The sequence below is a fragment of the Pyxicephalus adspersus genome, chromosome Z (assembly GCF_032062135.1).
Source record: "Pyxicephalus adspersus chromosome Z, UCB_Pads_2.0, whole genome shotgun sequence".
NCBI classification, from domain to species: domain Eukaryota; kingdom Metazoa; phylum Chordata; class Amphibia; order Anura; family Pyxicephalidae; genus Pyxicephalus; species Pyxicephalus adspersus.
Genome location: NC_092871.1, coordinates 45053141 through 45077173, shown reverse-complemented (window position 1 = coordinate 45077173; position 24033 = coordinate 45053141). Strand labels below are relative to the sequence as shown.

The window sequence follows — 24033 nt, the reverse complement described above, 5'->3', positions numbered from 1 at the left end:
AAAAAAAAACTGTCCATCCAAATGCACTTCCTTGTTACACATGACTGTAACCTTCCAGTACCTCAACCTCAATAACATTTAGTGGGCAGAGTTAATTTTCTAATGATGCCATAGTGATGAAGTTTTAGGGGATGTTTGTCACAGATGTTCCCCACACAGTACCTATATTTTTGGTTTCTTACACCTCCCCATTCCCCAATTGAAGTTCAGAATGTTAGATAGGTTGACAGGAATGTGTAACAGGGCAGGGAAACCCATTTTAATGGGCAGAGTCTTTTATGTTCTAATGATGCTGTAGTAATGAGATTGTAAGGGGGGAATGTGCCCGCCACTTGCACCTATATTTTCAGTTTTGTACCCCCTACCCCCCGGAGAAATTGGTGTAAAAAGAAGAGAAGCAGACAGTAGTTTGACAAGTAGGTGTATATTTAGGGTCCCCACCCCAATGCTCCTTGCTATGTTAGTGGTTCCGGGGTCCCCAATTTGCACTTTCAATTTAGGACTCCTAGTTCCACTTTCCTCTGAAACAGCAACCCCAAAGTTCAATTTTCATAACTTTTTACATTTGTGACCTCCATATCTTGAAATTCTTTAAAGCTGGGGGTCTGAAATTATAATAACTAGTATCTATGAGGATCCCCTGTACACCCTGAAAATTACAGGTCATTGTGACATACAGTTTAGGAGATACGGAGGTTTGTACACAGAGCTGTGAGGATGCAGAACTCACACGCAGAGCTAGAGGTGGATACATTTCACAGACAGAGCTTGTGCTATGAGATGGGGGCGGGGCTGCCTGTGTCCCCTTCACATGAAGGCTGAGCTGTGTGCAATCCCCTGAACGGATGACACAGAGCAGCCTGAGATCTGTGCATGCGAGGATGAGAGCTGCCGAGAGCTGGGCGGGGTATTCAAATCAGCCGGGAGGAGCAACCGCCTAAAAACCTCTGGGGAGAACTATGCAAAAGTATGTGGAAATTTTGTAGAAAAACACTGACTTTACAGTACGTCTTTGTCATATATCTAAGTAAATGTCTTATGATACCTAATAAACCAAATAATGGTTTTCATCATAAAAAATAATGAATCTCAAAGGAAATATTTGAATACAAGGATTTATGTAAAGGGTTTGACACATTACAGCTATCAACTGCCTCACTTAGATTGCTTTACTACATCTAAGTTAATAAATGGAAATAAACAGAACAATAATTTCAGTAATATTACAATGGAAAACCTTGAAATTGAAGCTGGTGTTCATAAGAATAGGAAGTTCTGGAAAGATTGTTTAGGAATGAAACCATGTAGGTGAAGATGTGACAGCCCTCCAAAGTTTTGTGACAGTTTTCTGTGTCCCAGTATCTGGATGAGAGCAGCTGGACCCCAGAAACCCATTGAATTAGGAGTCATGGAACTTTTTGAGTAAATTTTATATATTGCTGTTGGTATATTTCCAAAGTATCTGAAACATAAGAAATCAGGCTAATGATAAGAGTAACAGCATTAAAAGCAGTTGGTCTGCTGCATAATGCAATCATCATAACTCATTTCATGCTCTAGAAACTGCAATAGGTGGTGACAAATAAAGCTGGAGAATGGGAGAGAACTGGGAGAAGTACACAGAAAGCTGTAAAGCTGCAGAAATGTTACCAGAATATACAGTGTGGTTAATATAAAGAAGTAATCTGTCAGGTAAATAGTTTACATACATCTATTTCCACACGGTTTGTCTATATGACTGGAGTTCAGCTTCAAAATATTTAACATTATTATTGGAGAGGCCAGAGGGTTATCATGGATGGGGACAGAGGTGTTGCTGTTGTATCACAGATCGGAGAGAATAAAATATGACACAGAACACCGCATTTTTCACTGCTAATCACAAATGTTTTTAAACCAATTTTTTCCCAAGTCCCTGCGTTTGAGTTCAGATGATGTTTGAAGTGGCCATTCTATAAACTGATAACGAGTATTAAAAACAGATGAAAAATGTAGGTGAATCTCAATTAACTACAAAAGGTTGCAGGAGTGGCAGTGTGCAGATGGTAGAATTATGGGAGGGAGTTAAAATAAAATGGTGGTTTTCATAGGAGCAAACAGTACAAATGAGTTCGGCATTCTGCTGAGGTTTCTTTCCGGTCTTAAAGAATCCAGACAAAAAGCACAGGGTGCACATTCCCAACAAAAGCTAAGCTGTTTTAAACACAACCTGTTGCCAACAGAGCCATATATGCAGAGACCAGAACACTACTAATAATGTGGACTTGCTTATGTCTGGCATTTAGCACCCATGCTGGACTTTTAAAAAGGAATGAAATGTTTTCCTTTCTGCTACAGAGAGGCATAAAACAATCTAGCAGAAAGCCTGTGCAATCTTTACATGATCCAACTGACAGCTAATTATATTAACAGTGACCTTTCTTTAAAGATATTCTGTACAACTAACGGATCCTGTATGTATAGAAATCTGAATACCTAGAAGTGCTAAGCCTGACTAATTACAGCCCTTATTTCACCCACCTAATGAAGGTCCGGAAGCCGGTAGGGCCCATCTTCATGGTACCACGAATCCCCTGAAATCGGAGGAAAAGCATAGCAATGTGTTCCACCACTCGTAGGTAATTGAATTGTTTGGAGTACTTTGGAAAGATTTGCTTCAAACAGAGAGGAGGCAGATTGTTGTTCAAACTATTCTCAGGGTCTGGCTGGGTCAGGTCAGATTCCATATTTAGATCTGACAATGTTGTTACCCCGCTGTCCAATGAATGAGAGGAGCTGCAGAGAAAGAGGAACAAAACAGTTAGAAATCTACCAACTGACAAACATGCTGTAGATAGTTATAACAGTTATAGGATGTGCAAACCCTAAAAATGGACTTTTCCTATATGTTTCCTTTTGATTGGAAAATTTACAACTGAAAGTCTTATTTCTCATATCTTGTACAAAGGTTTTTATTGGGGTTAAAGAAAAACTAACACAGTGCAAACATGGATAGAATAAACAGGCCAAATGTCAATCCAATCCAAATCTGACACAATACAAGTGGATACAGCAAAATAATGAAGGCACAACAACAATTTTTGCAAAAAAAAAAAAAATAATAACAGAAGAACTGTGTGTGCAAAAGAAAACAATAATACAAAAAAACCCAACTAGAAAAAATAGGAAAACCACATGGTTTGGAGACAAAGAATACAAAACAAAAATAAAGTAATAAAAGGAAAATGGGAAAAAGAGTTTATAGAAATTTATAGTTTTTAGGGGAACCTTATTATGGGTGTCATTATTCTCATTAATCATAGTACCATGCATATGATTTTTAGTTTCCATGAAATTTAAAACCGGAGATTTCCAAGTACATGTTATGGTCTGTTTAGTAGCCATAAAAATATGAGTAATAAGGATAGAAGATTTCCTATCAACTTGAGAATGAGGAACATGAAATAATGCATGACGGGATCCTTAGGCAAATTAATCCCCAAAACTGAATAGATCATATGGTACACTTTATCCAAAGGCTATGCATCTTAGGGCAGAGCCACCAGATATGGCTCATAGTACCTTTCACATTGCATCCTATGAAACAATTTGGCAAAATAGAAAGAAGAGCATGCACCAACCTGGCAGAGGTGAGATACCATCTCATGAGAACTTTGTAAGAATTCTCTAAAGCAATCACGTTGCGTGAACATTTAGGCCTGCCACAGGTCGAAGGTATCATCTGCTGAGCAGCTAATAGAGAGCTCCCTTTCCCAGGCCATTAAATAAGGTAAAGGTTTATCAAACCAAGTGGTAACGATAGAGCCATAAAGAAAGGAAATAGCCCCCACCATAGCAGGCTTTTCCTTACACAAATGTTCAAGCCATGTCATCGTTAAAGGTAACTGGTGCTTATTCAACAGACTAGAAAGAAATTGTCTTATTTGTAAATTATGAAAAATTTCACAGTTAGGTATATAATACTTCTCTCTCAGGTAAGCAAAGGAATGTATTCCTTGTCCAGAAACCAAGGAGCCTACCGTGGTATATATTTGCTTATGTCAACCATAAAAAATCCTGTTTATTAGTGATACCAGGGCTAAATAAAGGGTAATCAAACAAACCCATCAGAGGGTGAACACCACTGATAAGTTTTGTCTGGGTCTTAACAGAATCCCAGACCTGTAGCATGTGAGCTAGAAATGGACTCATGTATTTAGGTCTACTTGATGAAGGTCCCCAGATCAAACAAGATAGAGAACTGGGATAGACCAGAGTCATTTCAATCAAGGTCTATAATGGGCAATCCTCATTATGAGTAGAAATAGGTGGGGCAATTTGAAATGCTTTATAATAAGTATAAATGAGGTACACAAATACCTTCCGCCAATTTAGGGCAAAATAGTACATGTTTACGTATCCGAGAAATCCCAGACTTCCAATTAAACCGAAAAACTTTATTCTGAAGATTTTGACAGATCCTATATGGAAAAAGTATTGGAAGAACCTGCATATGGTATAAGAGCTTGGAAATGAAAGTCATCTTGATAGCATGTATGCGCCCAAACCAAGAGATATAAGGTATATTCCAGGACTACAAAAGGCTACAAAGAGATCTGATCAATGGTACATAATTGGCTTCATACAATATCTCATGATCTGCAGTAATCTGGATGCCTAAATAAGGCATAATCTTGACCCAATGATATGGGTAATTAGTCTGTAAAAGTTCCCATTCAGCCACTGGTAAAGACACATTCAATGACAGCAAATTCGAGGGATTTAACTTAAACCCAGAAATAATCTCAAAATCTGCAAGAATCTTTAAAATTGACGGTAAGGAAACATGAGGGGAGGTGATATATAACAATATATCATCCGCAAATAGTGATATTTTATGGGCATATTTTGAAATTTGCAGTCTAGAAATATTGTCACTTTGCCTAATGTACGCTGCAAGGGGTTCCAAAGCCAATACAAAAAGCAAAGGGCACCCCTGTCTAGTACCTCGGGCTGTATCAAAAGTCTTGGACACATAACCATAGTACTTAATTGAAGCAGTAGGACCAGAGTATATAGCATTTATCCACGATATATTCCCTGCCCAGATTTCATTTATGCAGAACAAGATTCAAATACTGCCAGGATATCAAATCAAATGCCTTGCTCATATCGAGAGATAGGAGGATGAACTTTTGATTAGATCGTCTGGCAAGATAATTAAGTAATATAGTTCGACGAATATTATCGAAAGCTTGACGACCAGATACAAAACCAACTTGATTTTTGTGGATCAAGGAAGGCAGAAAACCATTTAATCTAAGAGCAAGTTTTTTGGCAAGGATTTTAAGATCAATATTGAGCAGCTATATAGGCCTGTAGTTCGCCCAAAAAAGAAGGTCTTTACTGGGTTTAGGGATCATCATCATCTCTAAAATATAAAAAAACTCCTTTTGCGTTAGTAAAGGAACTTAAAGAGTTGGGAGGCCGCATTGCGGTTCTGGAGGACAGATTTGATGATATGACTACTGTTTTAGAGGGACATGAAAAGGATCTAGATACAGTACAACTAGAATTGCAAACACTGTGGGATCAGATTAACCCCCCTAGCGTTCTAATTCTGTCAGTTTTTTGATGCAAAAAGTGATCCTTTTTTTTTGCATAGAAATTTTTGTTTATATTGTGGGCCTGTAATTCTTAGGATTAACTCCCGGTATAATAATTATATAGGATGACCTCATATATGGTATACATATACCAGTATATACTGGTAAAGCATTATTGTTGGTGAGACATAACTGATATTAAATAAATTGTGCTAACCCAACACTCCACTCCCTGGCTCACCAACATCATAATGAAATACCAACAGTACGCAAAGTCACTCTTTTCTTCCATCGGAGTATGTTTGATTCCTGTTTTTGTATAATATAACGTTCCCAAAGTCAGGTCCCCATAAACAATCCATGTCCTTTTTAAAAGTTCCTCTGGTAGTATAGGAATGACAATGTATGGCATAGCTCTAGATGACAATGGACTATGAGTACATATCCAGCAGTCCGTCCTATTCATCAGCTGGGCATAGGTGATGCATATACAATAATTTATTTTCAAGAGTGTTCTGTATAAGATGTTCATCACAATGAACATCAGAACAGAATGATAATCAGAATCCACTCCAGGTCATAGTGAATCTAATTAGAGCCACCAAGATTGGAACTAGCCTGTGGGAAGGAAAACAAACAGGGTGAACATCAACATCCCTGATTTTTTCATTAGTATTAGCTTTTACTAGCAAATACTTCATCTTTCGTCTTACTTTCCCTTCCTTTATCTAATATACTAGATATTATCCATATCCATGCAAATACTCACATAACATTATTGAAAACTGTCTTGGGTCACGTCTCTGTCATATCAGTCAGGCAATGGGTCATAGTCACATCATCTTTTTTATGTATGCCTGATAGAATACGGTAGTCCAGTTTATACAAACTCACAGTTTTTCTCCCACAATGGACCCCCCAAAACGTCTATCTTGTCCTGTAACTGAGTTCACTTTTTAACAATAAAAACTAGTTCAGAAAATTCTTTGTTGTCCCTAACCTAACATGTGAAGGAATGGTGTACTACCCTCCACCACCCTCTGATTTAACAAAAATGAAGCCTGTGACACAACCCAAACCAAATCTATCTATGTATTTGTGGGGGTCAGCTCTTTTTTTGATTGAGCAGGCCATTTTATTAAGTCCAGATGAACTTGCAGTATCTTCAATCTTCATATCCACTGCATGTATTTCAGCATATCAGCTAAACCCTCCCTCTCAGTCTGATAAAACATTGCCCCTGATTCATCAAGCAGAATCGGATGATTGCTCGCGCATTTGTATTCGCGATCCGAAATCGTACGCCGTCGCGCTATTCAGCAACTGAAAAAGCTCGCAGCCGGAGCCGCGCATCTCCAGCAGCTTTACACTGGCGAGCTTGCATTAAAAGTCACTGTTCCCCTAAAAAATCATTCTTTCTAATGGCAGAGGGTTGAAAAGCAGTAGTAGTCCAAATTTGTCCATAGCTCAACCATCAGTGTATCACACAATTATTTATTCATCAGCTGTCCAATGCTCCCAATCCGAAGCCTTTTTGCAAAGTTTCCTATCAGTCATGATCACAGGTGCTTCCAGTTCAACAGGTGCAGTCCCCAGTCCCGCTAACTGTTGATTCAAAATGGGTAATTCCTGAGCAGAAGTACCACCACTTTTTGGTACTTCATCTAGAACTGTTCCAGATAAGAAATCGGTGGAAGCTTTACTAGATCTTTAGCAACCAATCCATGACAAATCATTGGGCTGTGTGGGTAACATTGTAATAATCCAATTGTGGCATGTTGTCTTCCATCCCTGGTAAACACAAATTGATCCTGAGACTCTCCATCAATGGTCTTTGGAAAGACAAGGTTTGATAAATCAAGTACCATTTGCCACTCCCCCACTGTCTGAGCAACAGTCTCTACAAGTGTCACCATATCCAAATCAGCAGCAGCCAATAAATGGACCATTTTTTTTTTTAAACTCTTGATAGTCCGTGGTTATCTTGTAGTATCCATCAAGTTTATTTACTGGAAAAACAGGAGCAATAAAAGGACTGACTGATGGTCTGAATGCCCATGCTTCCAACAGGGCCTGGATAGTCTCTGTAATTTTATTATGTACCCCAATATTGCTTCAAATAAACTGGGTGCTTCAGGGGTAGAGTGTACACTGATGTCCATTTAGCATGACCCCTCACAATGGGTTTGACTGCAAACACAGAGAAAAAACAGACTGAAGTGCCAAACACATACATCCCTGTCATTCTATGGATAGTCTGGCCCTGTAAGATATCCACTTCTGTTATGTTGTTTGGCAATTCAGATGCAAATATGTCGGCATTAAAAGACAGGACCATTGCCTATTTGTAGTCTGCAGTGAACCTTAGAAGCCCATGTAATCTGACTTCCCAAACCTTCCACTGTCACCCATGTAGTGTCTGTCTTCTGATCAGTTGAGCAGGGGAGTTATCCTTTAATCAGTGATATATAGACTGTGGTACCCCCCACCCTTTTTCTTTCTTGGAGGGTGTATGTGTTGTAACATAATCATATAAAGCTGTTTGTGCCTCCCCATATGGGTCGTTTCTTTTATGGGGAGGTGTAGAAGGAGGGGAGAGGTGTAGAAATTGTCAGTTATGACAATAGCCCTGACCTAGCAATGGCTCAATGAGGGATAGCACTGAAGATGTTGCCAATCCATAATGGCTGTATATGGGGATGAACAGTGTCCCTTTTCCAGTGTACAGTACCGTATTCCAGATGTAGCCAGATGAGGATTAGCACAGCATATAGGTCTTCACGCCAAATCGTGCCTTCTTTGACGCAATGTACTGCACCCAGCTAAGCCTCCCCTTGTAAGCCATTAGACTTTCATCAATGCTGACATCTCTTTCTGGCACATAGGTTTGCTAGAAATTTTGTAGAATCATCCAAAATTTTCTTGAGTTTTGGTGCAGGATGGGTAGTCTCATCAAATTCTTCATTGTTTGCGAAGTGCAGGTACTTCATGATGAGGGAAAAGCGGTATTCTAGCATGACTGTGCCAAAGAATGGAGTGGCAATCATTTTGTTCTTGGACCAGTACCACTTCGGCACGGGTTTGCCCACAACTCCCTGCAGGATCACCAAGCCCCAAAACAGCCAAATGTCACCCTTGGTCACAGGTTCCCACTTTCTGCTTCCTGCAAACCTTAGGTGTGGAGCACATTGTTGTTGTCCAGCCTACCTGCATAAAACAAAATAAAAAATGTATTTTAGGATATGTTCTTTTATAGTGTGAGGGTCGCAAGTAATATGTTAGCAAACACAGAGCAGCATATATGTTTGCATAACAAAAAAAATTAGCAAAAAATTTCAAAAAGTTAGCAAACACAGAGCAGCATACATGTTGGCAAAAAACATTAGCAAAAAATTTCAAAAAGTTAGCAAACACAGAGCAGCATACATGTTGGCATTAAAAAAAAAAATAAAATAAAAAGTTAGCACAGAGCAGCACACATGTTGGCAAAAAAAATTAGCAAAAAATTTCAAAAAGATAGCAAACACAGAACAGCATACATGTTGGCATAAAAATAATTTAAAAAGTTAGCACAGAGCAGCACACATGTTGGCATGAAAAAATTTTGCAAAAAATTAAAAAAAGTTAGCAAACACAGAGCAGCACAAATTTGCATAAAAAAATTTAGCAAAAAAACCTAAAAAAGTTAGCAAACACAAGAGAGGCTTACCTGTTTGTCTCCGCAACAATTTTTTCGATAACTTTATCGGTCAAAAACAACTTCAGGTATGCCAGGGGGTCGCATTGAGCCTCAATTTTCATCCCAGGTGCGCCGGTAAATGGAAATCTTGGCGGTGCTGCCTAGTCCGCATCAAGGTCAATAGGACACCATGTGTGCACAGGTTCAGAATCGTCACTCAGTTTACTTTCGCTCTCCGATGACAAATTTCCTGGTGAATCGCTATCGCTCGATTCCACAAGGGACTCCAAATTGCTATCGCTGCTTTCAAATTCCTCCAAAACAGCGCTTGCGCCAGTGAGATGCCGTTTGGATGCCATGCGGTCTCCAGCAAACAGTCAGGAACAATCAAGGTCAAAGACAAAGTGATGAAATGATACATTCAGGAAGTGATCTATAAGTCATCAAAAGGTCAGATCAAGGTCAGGGCTAAAAGTGGGCAAAATGTAAATCAGGGGACTGGGCAATGATGCTTGGTGCACTAAAATGTATTTTGATACTTTTATTGTGTGTTTTTTGGTGTATTTTACTGTAAAAAAAATTGTCCGATCGCCGCTGGAGTGCTGGGCTAAGGTAAGGGGGACCGCCAAAGTTAGGGGTGCGACTCGGGGTTACCGCATTTTGCATAGTTTTCCCACCCCGAGTCACACTCGGGATTACCGCTAGGGGGGGTTAAAGTCATGGAGAATTGTGCTAGAAAAGAAAATTTAACAATCCGGGACATTCCAGAAAGTATTGTGGATCCTAATGGACTGGTTACAGCATTGCTCAGAGCTTTAGTGCCGGATATCCCACCCAATCGGCTTGAAATGGATAGGATTCACTAAGCTTTATCTCCTTAATCAACTGATGGTCCTCCTAGGGATGTTAATATTAAAGTTCCATCACTACCGCACAAAGGAATTGACCCTGGAAGCATCACGTACTAAGGATTCCCTTACCAGGACTTCTCCTATCAAGTATTTGCGGACTTATCACAATCCGCTATACAAAAGCAGAGAGCCTTTTTGCGGATTCTTCAAAATTATAATGTGCAACACCGCTGGGGTTTTCCATTAAAATTGTCTTTTACATTTCAGAATCACCTATACTCAGTGGCCACTGCAGCAGACTTGCAGAAGCGTCTTATGGATTTATCTTTATATCCTACTGTGAATATTTCTCAAACATCACGCATGTCTCAAGTGCCGTCTATATGTGCGGGTTCTCTGGACCACCCTACAAAGAAACATGGCTCTCAGGAATTAGCTCGTTCTAAGGCTTTGGGACGGCTTCAATCCCAATCATTCCGGAAAGTGGTAGATGGTTGAACATGGAATATTTTAAAACGCCAGTTTAGCCTTTTCTTCTGACAAATGTGATTGTTTTTACAAATTTTTCTGTTGGTACTTTTTGCAAATATTTCAGTTACCACGGTGGGATGGTTGGTGTTTTAAAGGTTACTAGAGCATTGTGTGTTGGTGGTGATCTTAGTTAATCTTAGTGTTCTTCAAAGAATGCCAACCCTTAATGTACAGTAACAAATAATAGAAAAAGGAAAGAAAAGCAGGGTTTTCAGCACAAAACTGTATTGGTGTACAGTCAATGATATAAATATACTTATACAACAAAGGTTCAACAGGTTCAACATATGCCACAATGCTCTCTTGTGGCTCAAATAATACAGATTAGGCCTCAAAGGGCATAAAATACAACCTGTGATATGATAGATTTGACAGATTCAGGTTGGACCAGAATAGTACCTTGGGGTCCACCAAGTGTCAAATTGGACTAGACATGCAGCATATAGCCAAACATATACATTTACTTGCCATACAGTTTTAAAACCATAAGTTCATGTTGATTGTTGTACCCGATGCATTTCGCCCTATTAGGCTTCCTCGAGGGTAATAGTTTGGCAAAATGTGTTTGGCAATTGTGGTACTTGTATTGCAGAGGTTAGAAAGGCATAAGTTACTCCAAACAGTGTTTAGAGCAAAGATATTTCCCCAGCACAAGGAACAATCTAGGTCCGTGGGAAAACCCGCGTGATTACCTGATCAGAGATCACGTAATCATGCGGGATTTCCCACGGACCTAGGTTGTGACGAACTCTATTTAAGGAGGGCACACCAACAGCCCTGTCTCCCTCCTCCTTGACATTGGGTGCTGACATCTCGTCCCTTACTATCCTACTAACCATCAATGACTCAATGTCCTCCTGAACAGAGAAGAAACACCCTTTCTTAGACTACACATACACCAAAATTCTCCAACCTATCCTATTTAATACCTGTTACAGCACTGTTCCGTGTGCTGGGGAGATATCTTCACTCTAAACACTGTTTGGAGTAACCTACGCTTTTCTAAACTGTGCAATACAAGTACCACAATTGCCAAACACATGTTGCCAAACTATTACCCCTGAGGAAGCCTAATAGGGCGAAACACGTCGGGTACAACAATCAACATGAATTTATGGTTATAAAACTGTATGGCAAGTAAATGTATATGTTTTGCTAGATGCTGTACGTCTAGTGCCAATCTGACACTTGGTTGACCCCAAGATACTATGTTGATGTTTTAAAGGTCGCCCTTGCCCAAGGTGATACTTGCTCCCCTTTATTTTTGTTGACCTTAGTTGTGTTGGTTTTTTTTAGGAACCAGGGGTCAACCAAGATGCATTACGGTTTTTCTGTGCTTTTTGATTATCATTAAGTGTCTGATGTTTTCCCTTTTCATGTTTTTCTGTACTTTATTTTATTTTTTTTCCTCTTGTTGTATGTTTTGTTTCCCTGTGTCCTGTTCTAGACCTTTGCATATGTATTGCTACCTACCTCTCAAGGGCTCCAGATGGCGTTGAAAGTTCTAAACTTAAATGTTCAGGAAATGAATTCCCCTCACAAGCGGTCCATCATATTTAATTATTTTTGCCTCAATAAGATCAATATTGCGTGTTTACAGAAGACTCACGTCTCTGCTTCCTCTGAACTGAAATATTTACATGCATCCTACCCTCAATTTTACCCAGCCAATGCTCCGGTTAAAAAAATGTGGTGTTTTGGTGGCAATACATAAGCTGACGCCTTTCATTTGTCATAAACAAATTTTAGACCCACAAGGTCGTTATTTACTATTGGACGGTTCTATTCTTGACAAAATGGTGACATTATTATTATTATTATACAGTATTTATATAGTGCCATCATTTTACGCAGCACTGTACAAAGTCCATAGTGGTGTCACTAACTGTCCCTCAAAGGAGCTCACAATCTAATGTTCCTACCATGGTCATATATCATTAATGTAGTCTAAGGTCAATTTTTAGGGGGAACGAATTAACCTCACTGCATGTTTTTGGGATGTGGGAGGAAACCGGAGTACCTGTAGGAAACCCACCCAGACACGGGAAGAACCAGCAAACTCCATGCAGAAAATGTCCTGGCTGGGAATCGAACCTGGGACCTAGTGCTGCAAAGGCCAGAGTGCTAACCCTATGGGCAGCATGTTGTACATACTATGCACCACATATGTACATACTATGCACCTAACACTAAGCAGATACTGTTTCTCTCTCATCTGATGAGTATTGTAAATGATCATGTACAAGGTACTGTCCTTTTGTGTGGCGACTCCAATATGGTTCTGAATCAGAAATTGGATAAATCTAAATCAGATGGTTCTATTTCTAAACAGGACATATGCACATTCTGTTCTTTATTAAGTAATTTGGGAGGTATTGATGTATAGATAGAGTGTCACCCTTTGGCTAAAGATTTCACGTTTTTTTCTCACCCACATAATTTGCATTCACGTATAGACCATATTTTTATTTCTCGACCCTCATGTATTTTATCGGTAGCTTGGACAGATCACGATCTGGTCCTTTTGGTGTGCAATTCATTTTTTCCCGTGCTTTCTTTTAAAACAACAACTAACGATTCATTGTTATCATATTCTCGATTATGGCCTACTTATTAGCTCAGACTACTGAATATTTTAGATTGAATGTTGGTAGTGTTTCATCTCCTATGGTTCTTTGGGATGCCTACAAAACTGTTCTTATTAGACATGCTTCCAGGTGTAAGTGCAAATGTATACAATCTATAGATAAGTCAGACGCTGAATTGGAAGTACTCTCCCAAAGTTTCAAGAGGCACCGCACGGAACAGATTAGGAAGTAATATCTTCAGGCTAGAACAGATTTGAATCTGTGTTTGGAGGACGCCGCAATCTGAGATGGATGCAACAAAAGTTCTATGCAAACAATATTAAAATTGGTACAATGCTGGCCAATAAATTGAGGCAGCTCCCTAAATACCAGTCTGCCTTCTCTCTGAGAACCAGGAGTTGTGTTAATACCTCTAACCCTCTTCATATAGTGGATGAATTTAGCAACCAGTTAGCTAATTTATATAGTGCTCCATCTAAGGCTCTACCTTCCAGGGTCAATGCATTTTTATCTAATATACATCTTCCCACATTAAATGATGAGCAAGCTAGTTGTTGAGGTGCTGATATTACCGTTTTGGAAGTGTTAGCTGCGAATAAATCTCTTAGAATAGGCAAGAAAGCTGGCCTGGATTAATATTCTGCTCTTTTATACAAGAAGCTGGCAGATTATATTGTCCCTCATCTGGCTGTCCTTTTCAACTATTTAAAAGTCTTAGGTCTTCCTAGTGCTGATATGTTGAAGGCCCAAGTGGTAATGATCCCTAGGCCGGGTAAGGACCATCTTGACTGGTCCAATTATAGACCTATATCGTTGCTTAATATTGACCTTAAACTGTTGGCGAAAGTGTTAGCTTCTAGGTTGAATGTGTATTTGCCTGCTGTGATCCATAAGGATCAAGTAGGCTTAATACCCGGACGCCAGGCATCTGATAGTATCCGCCAAACGATTTTGGTTAACTACTTGGCCAGGAGGTCTAGTCAGAAGTTAATGCTCCTATCTCTTGATATGAACAAGGCTTTCGACTTTATATTCTGGCAGTACCTTAATTTAGCTCTGTCTAAATGGAACTTAGGGATGGATATTTTTTCTTGGATAAAGACTATATATTCAAATCCTACAGCATCGGTGAGCTATTGTGGTTAAAAATCTAATCTAAGAGCGCTCAAAACCCATTTTTTCAAACTTGCCTACCCGTCTTCTTCTGTCAATTAAAACCACCACTACATATCTCCCATTATTATTATTATTATTATTATTATTAATAAACAGGATTTATATAGCGCCAACATATTACGCAGCGCTGTACATTAAATAGGGATTGCAAATCTGTATTAGTCTGTCATTTGCAATCCCTATTTAATGTACAGCGCTGCGTAATATGTTGGTGCTATATAAATCCTGTTTAATAATAATAATAATAATAATAATCCTTTTGCCAATACTCAAGGCAGTAGGCAGGGGTGCCCCCTATTCCCACTACTGTCACAGATTCCCGCAAGTCCTGGTCACCTATGCCTCCTTCTTGCTCACCTTCCCTGCAGCCCCCTGCTGCCAGCACCATCTCTGTCTCTGGATCCAGTACTCTGTTTACTTCCTGCTCCAAGTCAGCTGGCAGAGAACCAGAGTAAACCACAGACGCGCTCCCTCTGCAGGCCAACATCTAAATACCACCTGAGACCATCCCAGCAACAGCGCTGGTGAGATTCATGTTTGCGGCTCTCTTGATCCACGCCCATCTTCTCTTCTTAAGGAAGTGACCTGGCAACAGGAAGTTGCCTGAACAAGAAGTTCTTTGGCTCTGTTTCCAGGTTACTGTTGTTTATCTCTGATTGTTCCTGATTCTCTGTGACCGACCCTGGCTCGTTCCTGACTACTCCTGCTTGCTGCCCATCCTGACCTATTGCCTGTTTCCTGACCTTTTGGCTTGTCTGACTACCCTCCTGGATTTCTCTTTTGTACTACGCTTCAGTCCCTGCTTGTTGGCGGTCACCTGCCTTGGCGGGCACAGGGACCGAAACCTGGCAGTAGCTTACCTCACAACATCCTCACCTCTAGAGGCTCTGGAGAAGACCAAACTACTGCTTAGACCCTGCACCCCATGCATTTACACCCACCAGGGTGGGTGACACAGTGGGTCCACCACTTTGCCTTGTGGAGCTGTGACAACTACTTTTTGTATTGGCGTTAGAACCACTTGTAGCACTGATTAAATAAAGCACCGAAGTTTCAGGTTTCAAAATCTTGCAATATATTTATGAAATAACGCTTTTTGCAAACGATATTTTGTTATATATAACCACTCCTCACGTGATGTTGCCGTCAATCATTAGTAGTTTTGCGAGTTTTGAGGAGATTTCGGGGCTTAAAGTCAACCCTACTAAGTCACTGGTGTTGAACGTTTCCCTAACTTCTGTCGATATGGAAATACTTGGGACTAACGTTCCATAAAAATGGGTTCAACAGCTGCTTTATTTAGGTGTTCAGATCGTTGCGGATTATGGCATTTTGTATAAAGCCACAAAAAGGGCAACGGTTTGTACTACGTACCTCTAATAAAGTCACTTTGTCAACTTCTGCAGTCCTGGGATATGCCAAACCTATCATGGTTTGGGCGCATCAATGCCATTAAGATGACATTCTTGCCAAAAATGTTCTAATATATGTGGGTTATCCCTATATCTTTTCCTTTAGGGATTTGTCAGACTCTTCAAAGAAAAGTGCTGTGGTTTATATGGAAGTCTGGACCCCGCCGTATTGGCAAGCATGTACTTTTTAGTTCCAAATTGTACCTCATCTTTACTCTTATTATACAGCCTCTTAATTGGCTCCTTTCATCTCTATTTATAATAGGGACTGTCCGCTATGGGTGGTCATTGAATTGACCTCTGTTCCCTACGGTTCTGTGGCAAATTTATTTTGGATCCTTCCATTGCTTAGAGCTAAGAATATGAGCCCATTTTTGCTGCATATGGTATGGGTTTGGGATGTAATTAGGTACAAGGCTAAGCTTATTAGTGGTCATTGTCCTTTAATGGAGTTATTTGATAACGCCCTTTTTTCATCCTTCCTAACTGATAACCCCAGCTTTGTATGGTGGATTGGGTAAAACCTTAATACAGTGGGTTCTATGATTTCCAACCCAGGGGTGTATTCTTTTAGTTATTTAAAGTATGATATTCCCTCACAGGATTTTCTCCACTATTTGCAAATTCGGCATTTTATCAATGGTCTGCTTGGTAGCCTACAGCCCTCTTTAACTATTACGGTTTTTGAACGTGTATGCAGAGATAATCCAGTTTCGGTGGGGGCCATCTCGTTTTATACGCATCTATTGTTGATGCAGAGTTTAAAAAAACGTTGCCCTATTTATCAGTTTGGGAAAGGGAACTCTCTATAGTTTTTTCTGAAGAGGATGCTCTAAATTTGTGGTTAGCCATACCCAAATCTTCTAGAAACATGCTTGCACTGGAAAATTCTTTTAGGGTTCTAATGAAATGGTACTTTACTCCTGCTAGAATAGCACACGCATTCCCCTCTGTGTCTCCGAATTGTTTTAGGGGCTGCACCGTTAAAAGTTCTATGGGCCAAATATGGTGGCTTTGTCCCAAAGTGTCTAGATTGTGGATAAGAGTCTATCACATGATTTAGACTGCACTGGGGATTCATTTAACTAAACATCCACGACATGCGTTGTTTCTTATTCCAATTCCTCATGTTGATAGAAAGTCATCTGTCCTTATCTCTCATATTTTTATGGCTACCAAGCAGACCCATGCACATGCATGGAAGACCTCAGTATTAAACTTTATGGAAATTAAACATTGTATGCCTGGGACAATGATTAATGAAAGGATCCCGGCTCTCATTAATAAAGTAGCATTTATTACTATTAGTGCAGAATTTATGTTGTGTCCACCTGATGCTGCGTTCAGCAAGGCACAAATTTAAATCCGTCTTAGTTTTAAGAAATAATTATCTATTTCGATCAGTGGGATGTTTCCTAAGAACATCAGAGATCACTATCAATTCAGCTTCCAACTTGTCATATCTAATCAATAGGTGCAAACAACAAACTTGTTGATTCTGACAGATAACTTGTCAGGTAATAATGTACTGTCCTCTGTGCTCACGCTTCTAACTTAAATTGTTCCCAGTTATCTCTGGATTTATAGAACTGCTCTGCTCTGGAGAAAAGATAAGAGAGAATTGGTTTGTAGTCCTGGTGTACAATGGTACATTTCCATATACGGGGGAAAACTATTGTCACCCCAACATAGAAAGCGTGTTAATTGCACGTACAAATAATCCAATGCAGCAACCACATTTAGTACTGAAAAGCTACGTCACATGTTTGTTCCTGGGTTTAGATATCCTTTTAGATAGTTTAGATATCCTTTAACTCCTAAGTGAATTAGGAAGGCAAATGCAAATGGCATCACTGGTAAAGACTTTCTGCAACCATTTACAAATAGTTTTCTTTTTACAGCACTTGCCCTACAATAAAAACACCAGCTGAGCTGCTGAGAAGAATTGTGGCACATCCTGGTAGCAGGTAATTCAGACCTTTCACTCCTCTTCATTATTAGTGATTACATGTGTGTGGACACAAGTGCCTTTTAATAACAAAAAAAAAAAGAAAGAAAAGAAAAAAAAATGGCTAGCAAAAATCAGACATGGGTCACCAAGGGGCTTTTCTGTAATGCAGCTCTTTTTTTTACATTTGGAGAAAGACAGGTCACCCGTTCTCCCACCTGTGGAGTGTGAGTCTGGTGACATGAAGAAGAGACAGGAAGAAAGAAGATGGTGGAGATGAACTATATGTCAGAAAGAAGAGGGAAGCTGAGAGCGCAGAACTTGCTGGTTTTGGTTTGTGGATAGATCGAGGGCTTTTCACAGTTTAAGGATTTTTTTTTAATTTTGTGAAAGTTTTAAATTAATTACCATCATTCTGGGATTGTGGGAGCAGATCCGACATCACAATAACACAGAACTTGTTAGGACAGAAATACAGAGCCGCCATTGTTGATGTGGTCTTCCTGCTTTCCCTTTAATGGTTTTGTACAGAATAAAGTTACAATCCTTCTTCAATTCTACTCAAATTGTGCAAAGTCAAATTGTTTATTAAACAAACACCAGAGTCAATATTTTCCTTTGTTTAATCTCTGCCTTTGGATGTTTGTACAAGACAGAGATAATACTTCTGGAATTTTCCACCATATGTAAAACTGATTTGTACCAAGGAAGAGGAAAACAAAAGTAAACAAACAATAAAAAGACAAATGTAGTTCACCAGTAGAACCCTCCAACACAAAGTAGTGGAATCCCTGCAGCTCTCTCTCATCTGATGCGTTACCCTGCATCCTCCCAACATGCACAGGTTCTTGAAGTATCTCCTGTGTAAACTGTTCAGGAATTACCAGGATAATAAATTTAGGATACATAGAGGGACATTTAGCAGCAAATTACTGACCCAAATATATACAAATTAGGCTTCTTATTTTGCAAATTATAATAAATTCAAAAGTTTTTCTATTATCTATTTGTGCCTCCTGCATCTTGAATTTTGTGCAGCAACCTTCCAAAAGTGGGAAAGGTGAGAAAATTTCACTTAAAGATGCGCAGGTAAGAAATAAAGCTAGTTCAGAGCAGCAAATTGGGGTAACTCATGAATGACACTGAATTCCTATAGGCTTTGTCTGGTAATTAGTCTCACTGCTCTTATGTTGGAGGGTGGTGGTACTAATACAAAGACTGACTAACGCTGGGGGTTGTTTTTGTGGACACTGATATCAATGCTGGGGACTACTATCAGATTACAGGCAGCAATGTTGGGGGCATTTATTGCATCCACTGATACAAACGTTTTTTGTATTCACTAATGCCAATGCTCAGGGTCATAACTATTTACCAATATCAGTGCTAGGAGGTATATTTCATTCAGGGACACAAATGCTTGGGGTTTTACTGTGGTCACTTATAGCAATGCTGGGGCCTAGTATTGTTCTGAATAACATCACTGCTGGTGGTTATTTCTATAGTCACTGACACCAGTGCTGTGGGTTTTTAACTGCAGTCACTGACACCAATTATACCACTTTAGGACCAGAATTTAAGAGTTAAACTATGTTCAGCCCACTAAATAGACTGCCTGAAACAACACCATAAACTTCAATGAACTAAAACTGCTATTGCATAGCTCTCTGGAAGACCTCTCTTAAAGCCCTCTATAAGTTATTCTATCACTTATGCAGACAGTTCTTTAAAAAAAATAGCAAACCCTGGACCTTTTGTTTTGGAAACAAGGGAGAATTTCAGACTCTGGACTTTCATAATTAAACAATTTGTAGATTTTCTGACCTGCCTTTATTACAGAGGTAGGCATATACTCAATGAACTAAGCATTAAATCATTTAAAGGTGGGGCACAAAAATTATCTCATTAAAGAAATAAAGAATTACATGTTTTCTTGCATCTACATTTTTGTAGCATTTTTTCTGTCAGCTTCAAACATTAGGAGTGTGAACAAGTTTTTACAGTACACATTTTACAGTGATAACACATTACGACTTGTTATCTCCTAGAAAAAAATGCAACATATTTAATGAGCTTGAGAACAATGGGAAATGCAAGTGATTAATCTTTCAATCTTGCATATAGACTAAGGGACCTGCTATACATCCCTGTTAAAGATTTCTTGGTGTCTCTGGATAACTGCGGTAAACATTGGAGGGAGAAAATAACTTATAGGAAAATAAAAACAGGGAATCTAACTTTCATCACAGTCCTCACATCTGTCTGTCAGAAAAGTCAGAAACACACGTTATGAGACTAGCTGGCCACCAAATGGCCTTGTAGGTCAACGCAAAAGCAAGCCATTTAGAATCCTGTAGCAGTTTTAGAAAAAGTTTATTCTTAATGAGTGCTGCAGGGAAAGCAGTCTGTACTTTTTATCCCATACCTGGTAATTAAGTTAATTTATACTTAATGAAAATAGATATTTCTAATCGCATCACAAATTCAACATCTGTCTGTGCTGATGTTTCTTGGAGCCTTAAGCTGTTGGTGATGGATGGATCAGAAGACACCGCCAGGATGTGTTCACAGAGAGTTAGTGCCATTTTTCTCCTTACCGAATATATTTTACTGTAGACAAATCCCGGCTACAATATTTATACATCCCCTGCAAAATTTTATTTTTTTTCTCAGGCATTCTTTAAATTATTGTGAACGTCTACAATCCCCTTTAGGTACAATCAAGCAACAGAAATGTCAGAAAAGCACAGCAGCTTTTCACTACGCAGGAACTGGCAGCTCAATAGAGTTTGGAAGGGAAAATGCTTGCTTTAGATATAGAAGGGGAATTGTCAATCTTTCCAGTGCTGCTAATATAGCTAATGTACAGAATGATAAAGACAACTAAAGAAGGATAGCTTAGCTTTACAACATCTACAAAGGCATCAGATAGACAATGTCTGATAATGCAGATGGGAACCTACATATAGGTAGCCAATAGATTTTTATTTTTTGTGTATTCAGGTGGAAATTAGTAAAAGGATGCCCTAGCAAGTATCAAATATGAATAAGAATTTGAAATATTTTGCCTCAACCCTGCTTCCTCAACTTCAAAAAGCCATCATCCTTGCCTCTTCTCTAAAGGCACATTATCATTATGACTGATCCTATCTGCATTCGGTATCAATACAAGACAGGGGCTGGACTTACACACCCCATAAAAACATCAGTGAACTTGTTAAAAAGCAGTCCCAGGCAACAAGTTAAAACATTCAGTGAGCAAAATTAGAAAGAGTATGAGAGAAAGAATGCTCTTTTGTATGGCACCAATGTATTTAGCTTACATTTTATTTAGATTATCAACAATAAAAAGTATGTCACATGCTCATGGCGAACAAACATGTATTCATAAAATCAATTAAAAAAATTATACAGCCAAAAGATCCCAAATTTTAGATAGATCTTAGTGGGAATGATAAGCTGTAACTCAATCCTGACACGTTTCGCTCCTCAAAGGGCTTCATCAGGGGAAAACTGAGTAACATCATTAGGAATAGAGAGATTATAAAAAACATTAGGCACATAATAATGAAAGCATAGATTTCAGCTGGATTAATATACATTGTACAAAACATTAAATTGCATGAGTATCAAAGCATAGTTTTCAGCTGAATTATTATACATAGTTGACCTCCATAATTAGTTTCAAGATCACAAAGACAGACCAAAAGATATATAAATATTTGAAAAACATATGAAACAGTATATAATGCAAAAAACTTCAGAGATATGGGTTTCCCATTTTCAAGAAACGTCATATACAAATAAGTAATAAAGTTAGTTAGAGGTATAAACTAAAAATTCCAAAATGATACTTACATATAATTGTATATCTTAGGAATGATCAATAGTGGAGATGGAGGCGAATTGGATACATAGAAAACAGGAGGTATCAAATACCTAAGAATCTATTAGAAAGAAAGGCTTAATCATAAAATAATAACTGATCCATGACACAAAAAAAGAAAAAAAGAAGAAAAATGATAAAACAAAAAAGAGAATTGGTATAAATAAAAAAAACACTAAAGTGGTAGACATAAGAATAACTGCAAAAATAAAAATAGAAACGAAAATAAAAATAATAATAATAACAAAAACAAATGGACAATAACATCAGTGTATTCAATACCATCAGAAAATTATGGATTAAAGGTAATTGAATAATCCATAAACAGGTGCTTACGTGAAAAGGGTTGTGTAAAATACACAGGTAATACTTAGAGAATTCACTTTGCTCAGGATAGGGCATCCAATAGATATTATCTACAAACATTTGAACAGATGAAAAAGAACCATTGACAGGAGTTACAAAAGAAGAAAATAAAATGACAAGGAATGAGAAACCAAGTTTCTGTTATTCAATGTTATTCAACCAAGTAGGTATACACTCGCAAGCACAAAAAGGATGAAGCAACTTACTGGAGAAGATGTGAAAGGAACCAGGAAATAGCCTGTCGGCACGCCTCCAAGCACGAAGGGATGGTGCCGCTTGCAGGACGTGCTTAAATAGAGAGAATAAAGGAAGGGGATGTAAAATTCCAAATACCAAGCAACACAAGCGTAAGAATGAACTGTGCTTGCGCTCAATTATAGGTAACCAAAGAGAACAGACATCTCCTTGGTCCCTGAGGTAAATAAGGCAGTCGGCGTGTCGTTTCCACCCAAGGAATGGCAGAAGTGAGTTTCTTAAGAACTGTAGGACGCCACTTCCGCCCAAAACAAGACGGGAGTGTGCTGGGCAGATGCGTCATACTCCCCACTCAAGTGTAGAGAGCGGAGAGAAATAATTAGTCTCTGCATGGGTTCTGGCACCTAGAGATATAATGGGGGAACACCTCCCATTTACTGGGTCCTTGTAATTCATGCAGAGGGGTAAAAAATGAAATATTTAACTTTATTAAAAAAAAAATGTTAATTGTTGTGTGGATATTGTAAGATACAAAATATGTAAAGATGTAATAAACATAAACAAGTAGATGGAATATCAGGTAAGTGAAAATCTACTTCATGATTACTACAAACCAAAGGATACAAAATAAGTTAACAAAAGAAAGGAGAAGAAGGAAAGAAGAAAAAAAAGGAGAAAAATGTATATGTAAATCCATCAAAGGCAGAAACCGATATCTCTTTACATTTATGTAGAAAATAAAGCAATTTTGTGATAATAAAAAACCAAAATGTTCAAAACACTTATTAGAATTTAACTTTTGAAAACCATTGAAGAGTGTAAAGAGAACATCACAGTTCAGCAGTTAAAATGTAACTTGTGATAAGTAAAAAGGAACAAGAAGAAGATAAGTTAAGGTAAGATAAAGGATTTTTTGCGGGGTTCACTGCGGCATAAATGGCTAGGTAGGCATATTAGAGAAAAGGTTTAAATGACATCATGTCATTCAAGCCGGGGGGTACTAAGGCATTAAAGTTATAGATCCATTTGGACACTGCTTTTAAAAGGGCCTTGTCAAAGTCACCTACCCTCAGGTTGGGGAAGACCCTTTCTAGAGCTGAAAAGGAGATGGCTTGAGTATTGAAATTATGTTTGGCAGCCACGTGATGACTGATTGGCGTGACCATTTTTCCAGTGTTAATGGAATAGAGGTGTTCATAAATACGTTTATGAAACACCCTCATAGTTTTTCTGATATAGAACTTACCGCAGATACAAGTGATCAAATGGATAATACCTACAGTAGTACAATTGATGTGGTGTCTAATGCAGTGCCAATGCATATTTGGGAGAACAAATTCTTTCTGTTTGTTCTACCAGGGACATTGGAAGCAATGTCCTCATCTATTCATGCCTAAGGTAAAGGTGGAGATATTAGAACCTGATGAAGCAGAATGGTGACTATGTATTAAGGATTCTTTTAAAGATGTTGCTTTCCTATATGTGAGACTAGGTTGGGAACTAATAAATTTAGAAGTTTTTGAATCGCCTAATAAAAGATGCCATTGCTTTTTAAGAATGTTTTGGACTTGTGTCTGTTGTCCATGAAATGTGGTAATGACCCTAACTTTTGTGTCAGTGGTTGTAGGTTTTGGGAGATTAGGGACTTACACTGTAGAGCTTGTTGATAAGATTGCCTTAAAATTTCCTTGCTATAACCTCTTTTCCGTAATCTAGCTACTAATGCCTTTGATTCGACTTTGAAATCCCCCAAGTTAGTATAGTTACATTTTATTCTAAGGTACTGACTTAGAAGAATACTCTTCTTAAGGGGCAG

The 24033-nt window shown here is 38.7% G+C and overlaps 1 protein-coding gene across 2 annotated transcripts in view; it reads right to left on the bottom strand.

Moving 5' to 3' along the window:
• Positions 1-24033, bottom strand: part of TTLL11 (tubulin tyrosine ligase like 11) — a 101614-nt gene that overhangs the window by 13455 nt on the left and 64126 nt on the right. The window contains exons 7-9 of one of the 2 annotated variants that reach the window (XM_072429602.1): positions 22229-22310; positions 21629-21717; positions 2521-2775 (exon numbers count right to left, since the gene is read on the bottom strand). In XM_072429602.1, coding sequence (XP_072285703.1) covers positions 2521-2775; positions 21629-21717; positions 22229-22310 — 426 coding nt within the window. The remainder of the gene's footprint in view (positions 1-2520; positions 2776-21628; positions 21718-22228; positions 22311-24033) is intronic. The other variant, XM_072429603.1, reaches the window with a different exon arrangement.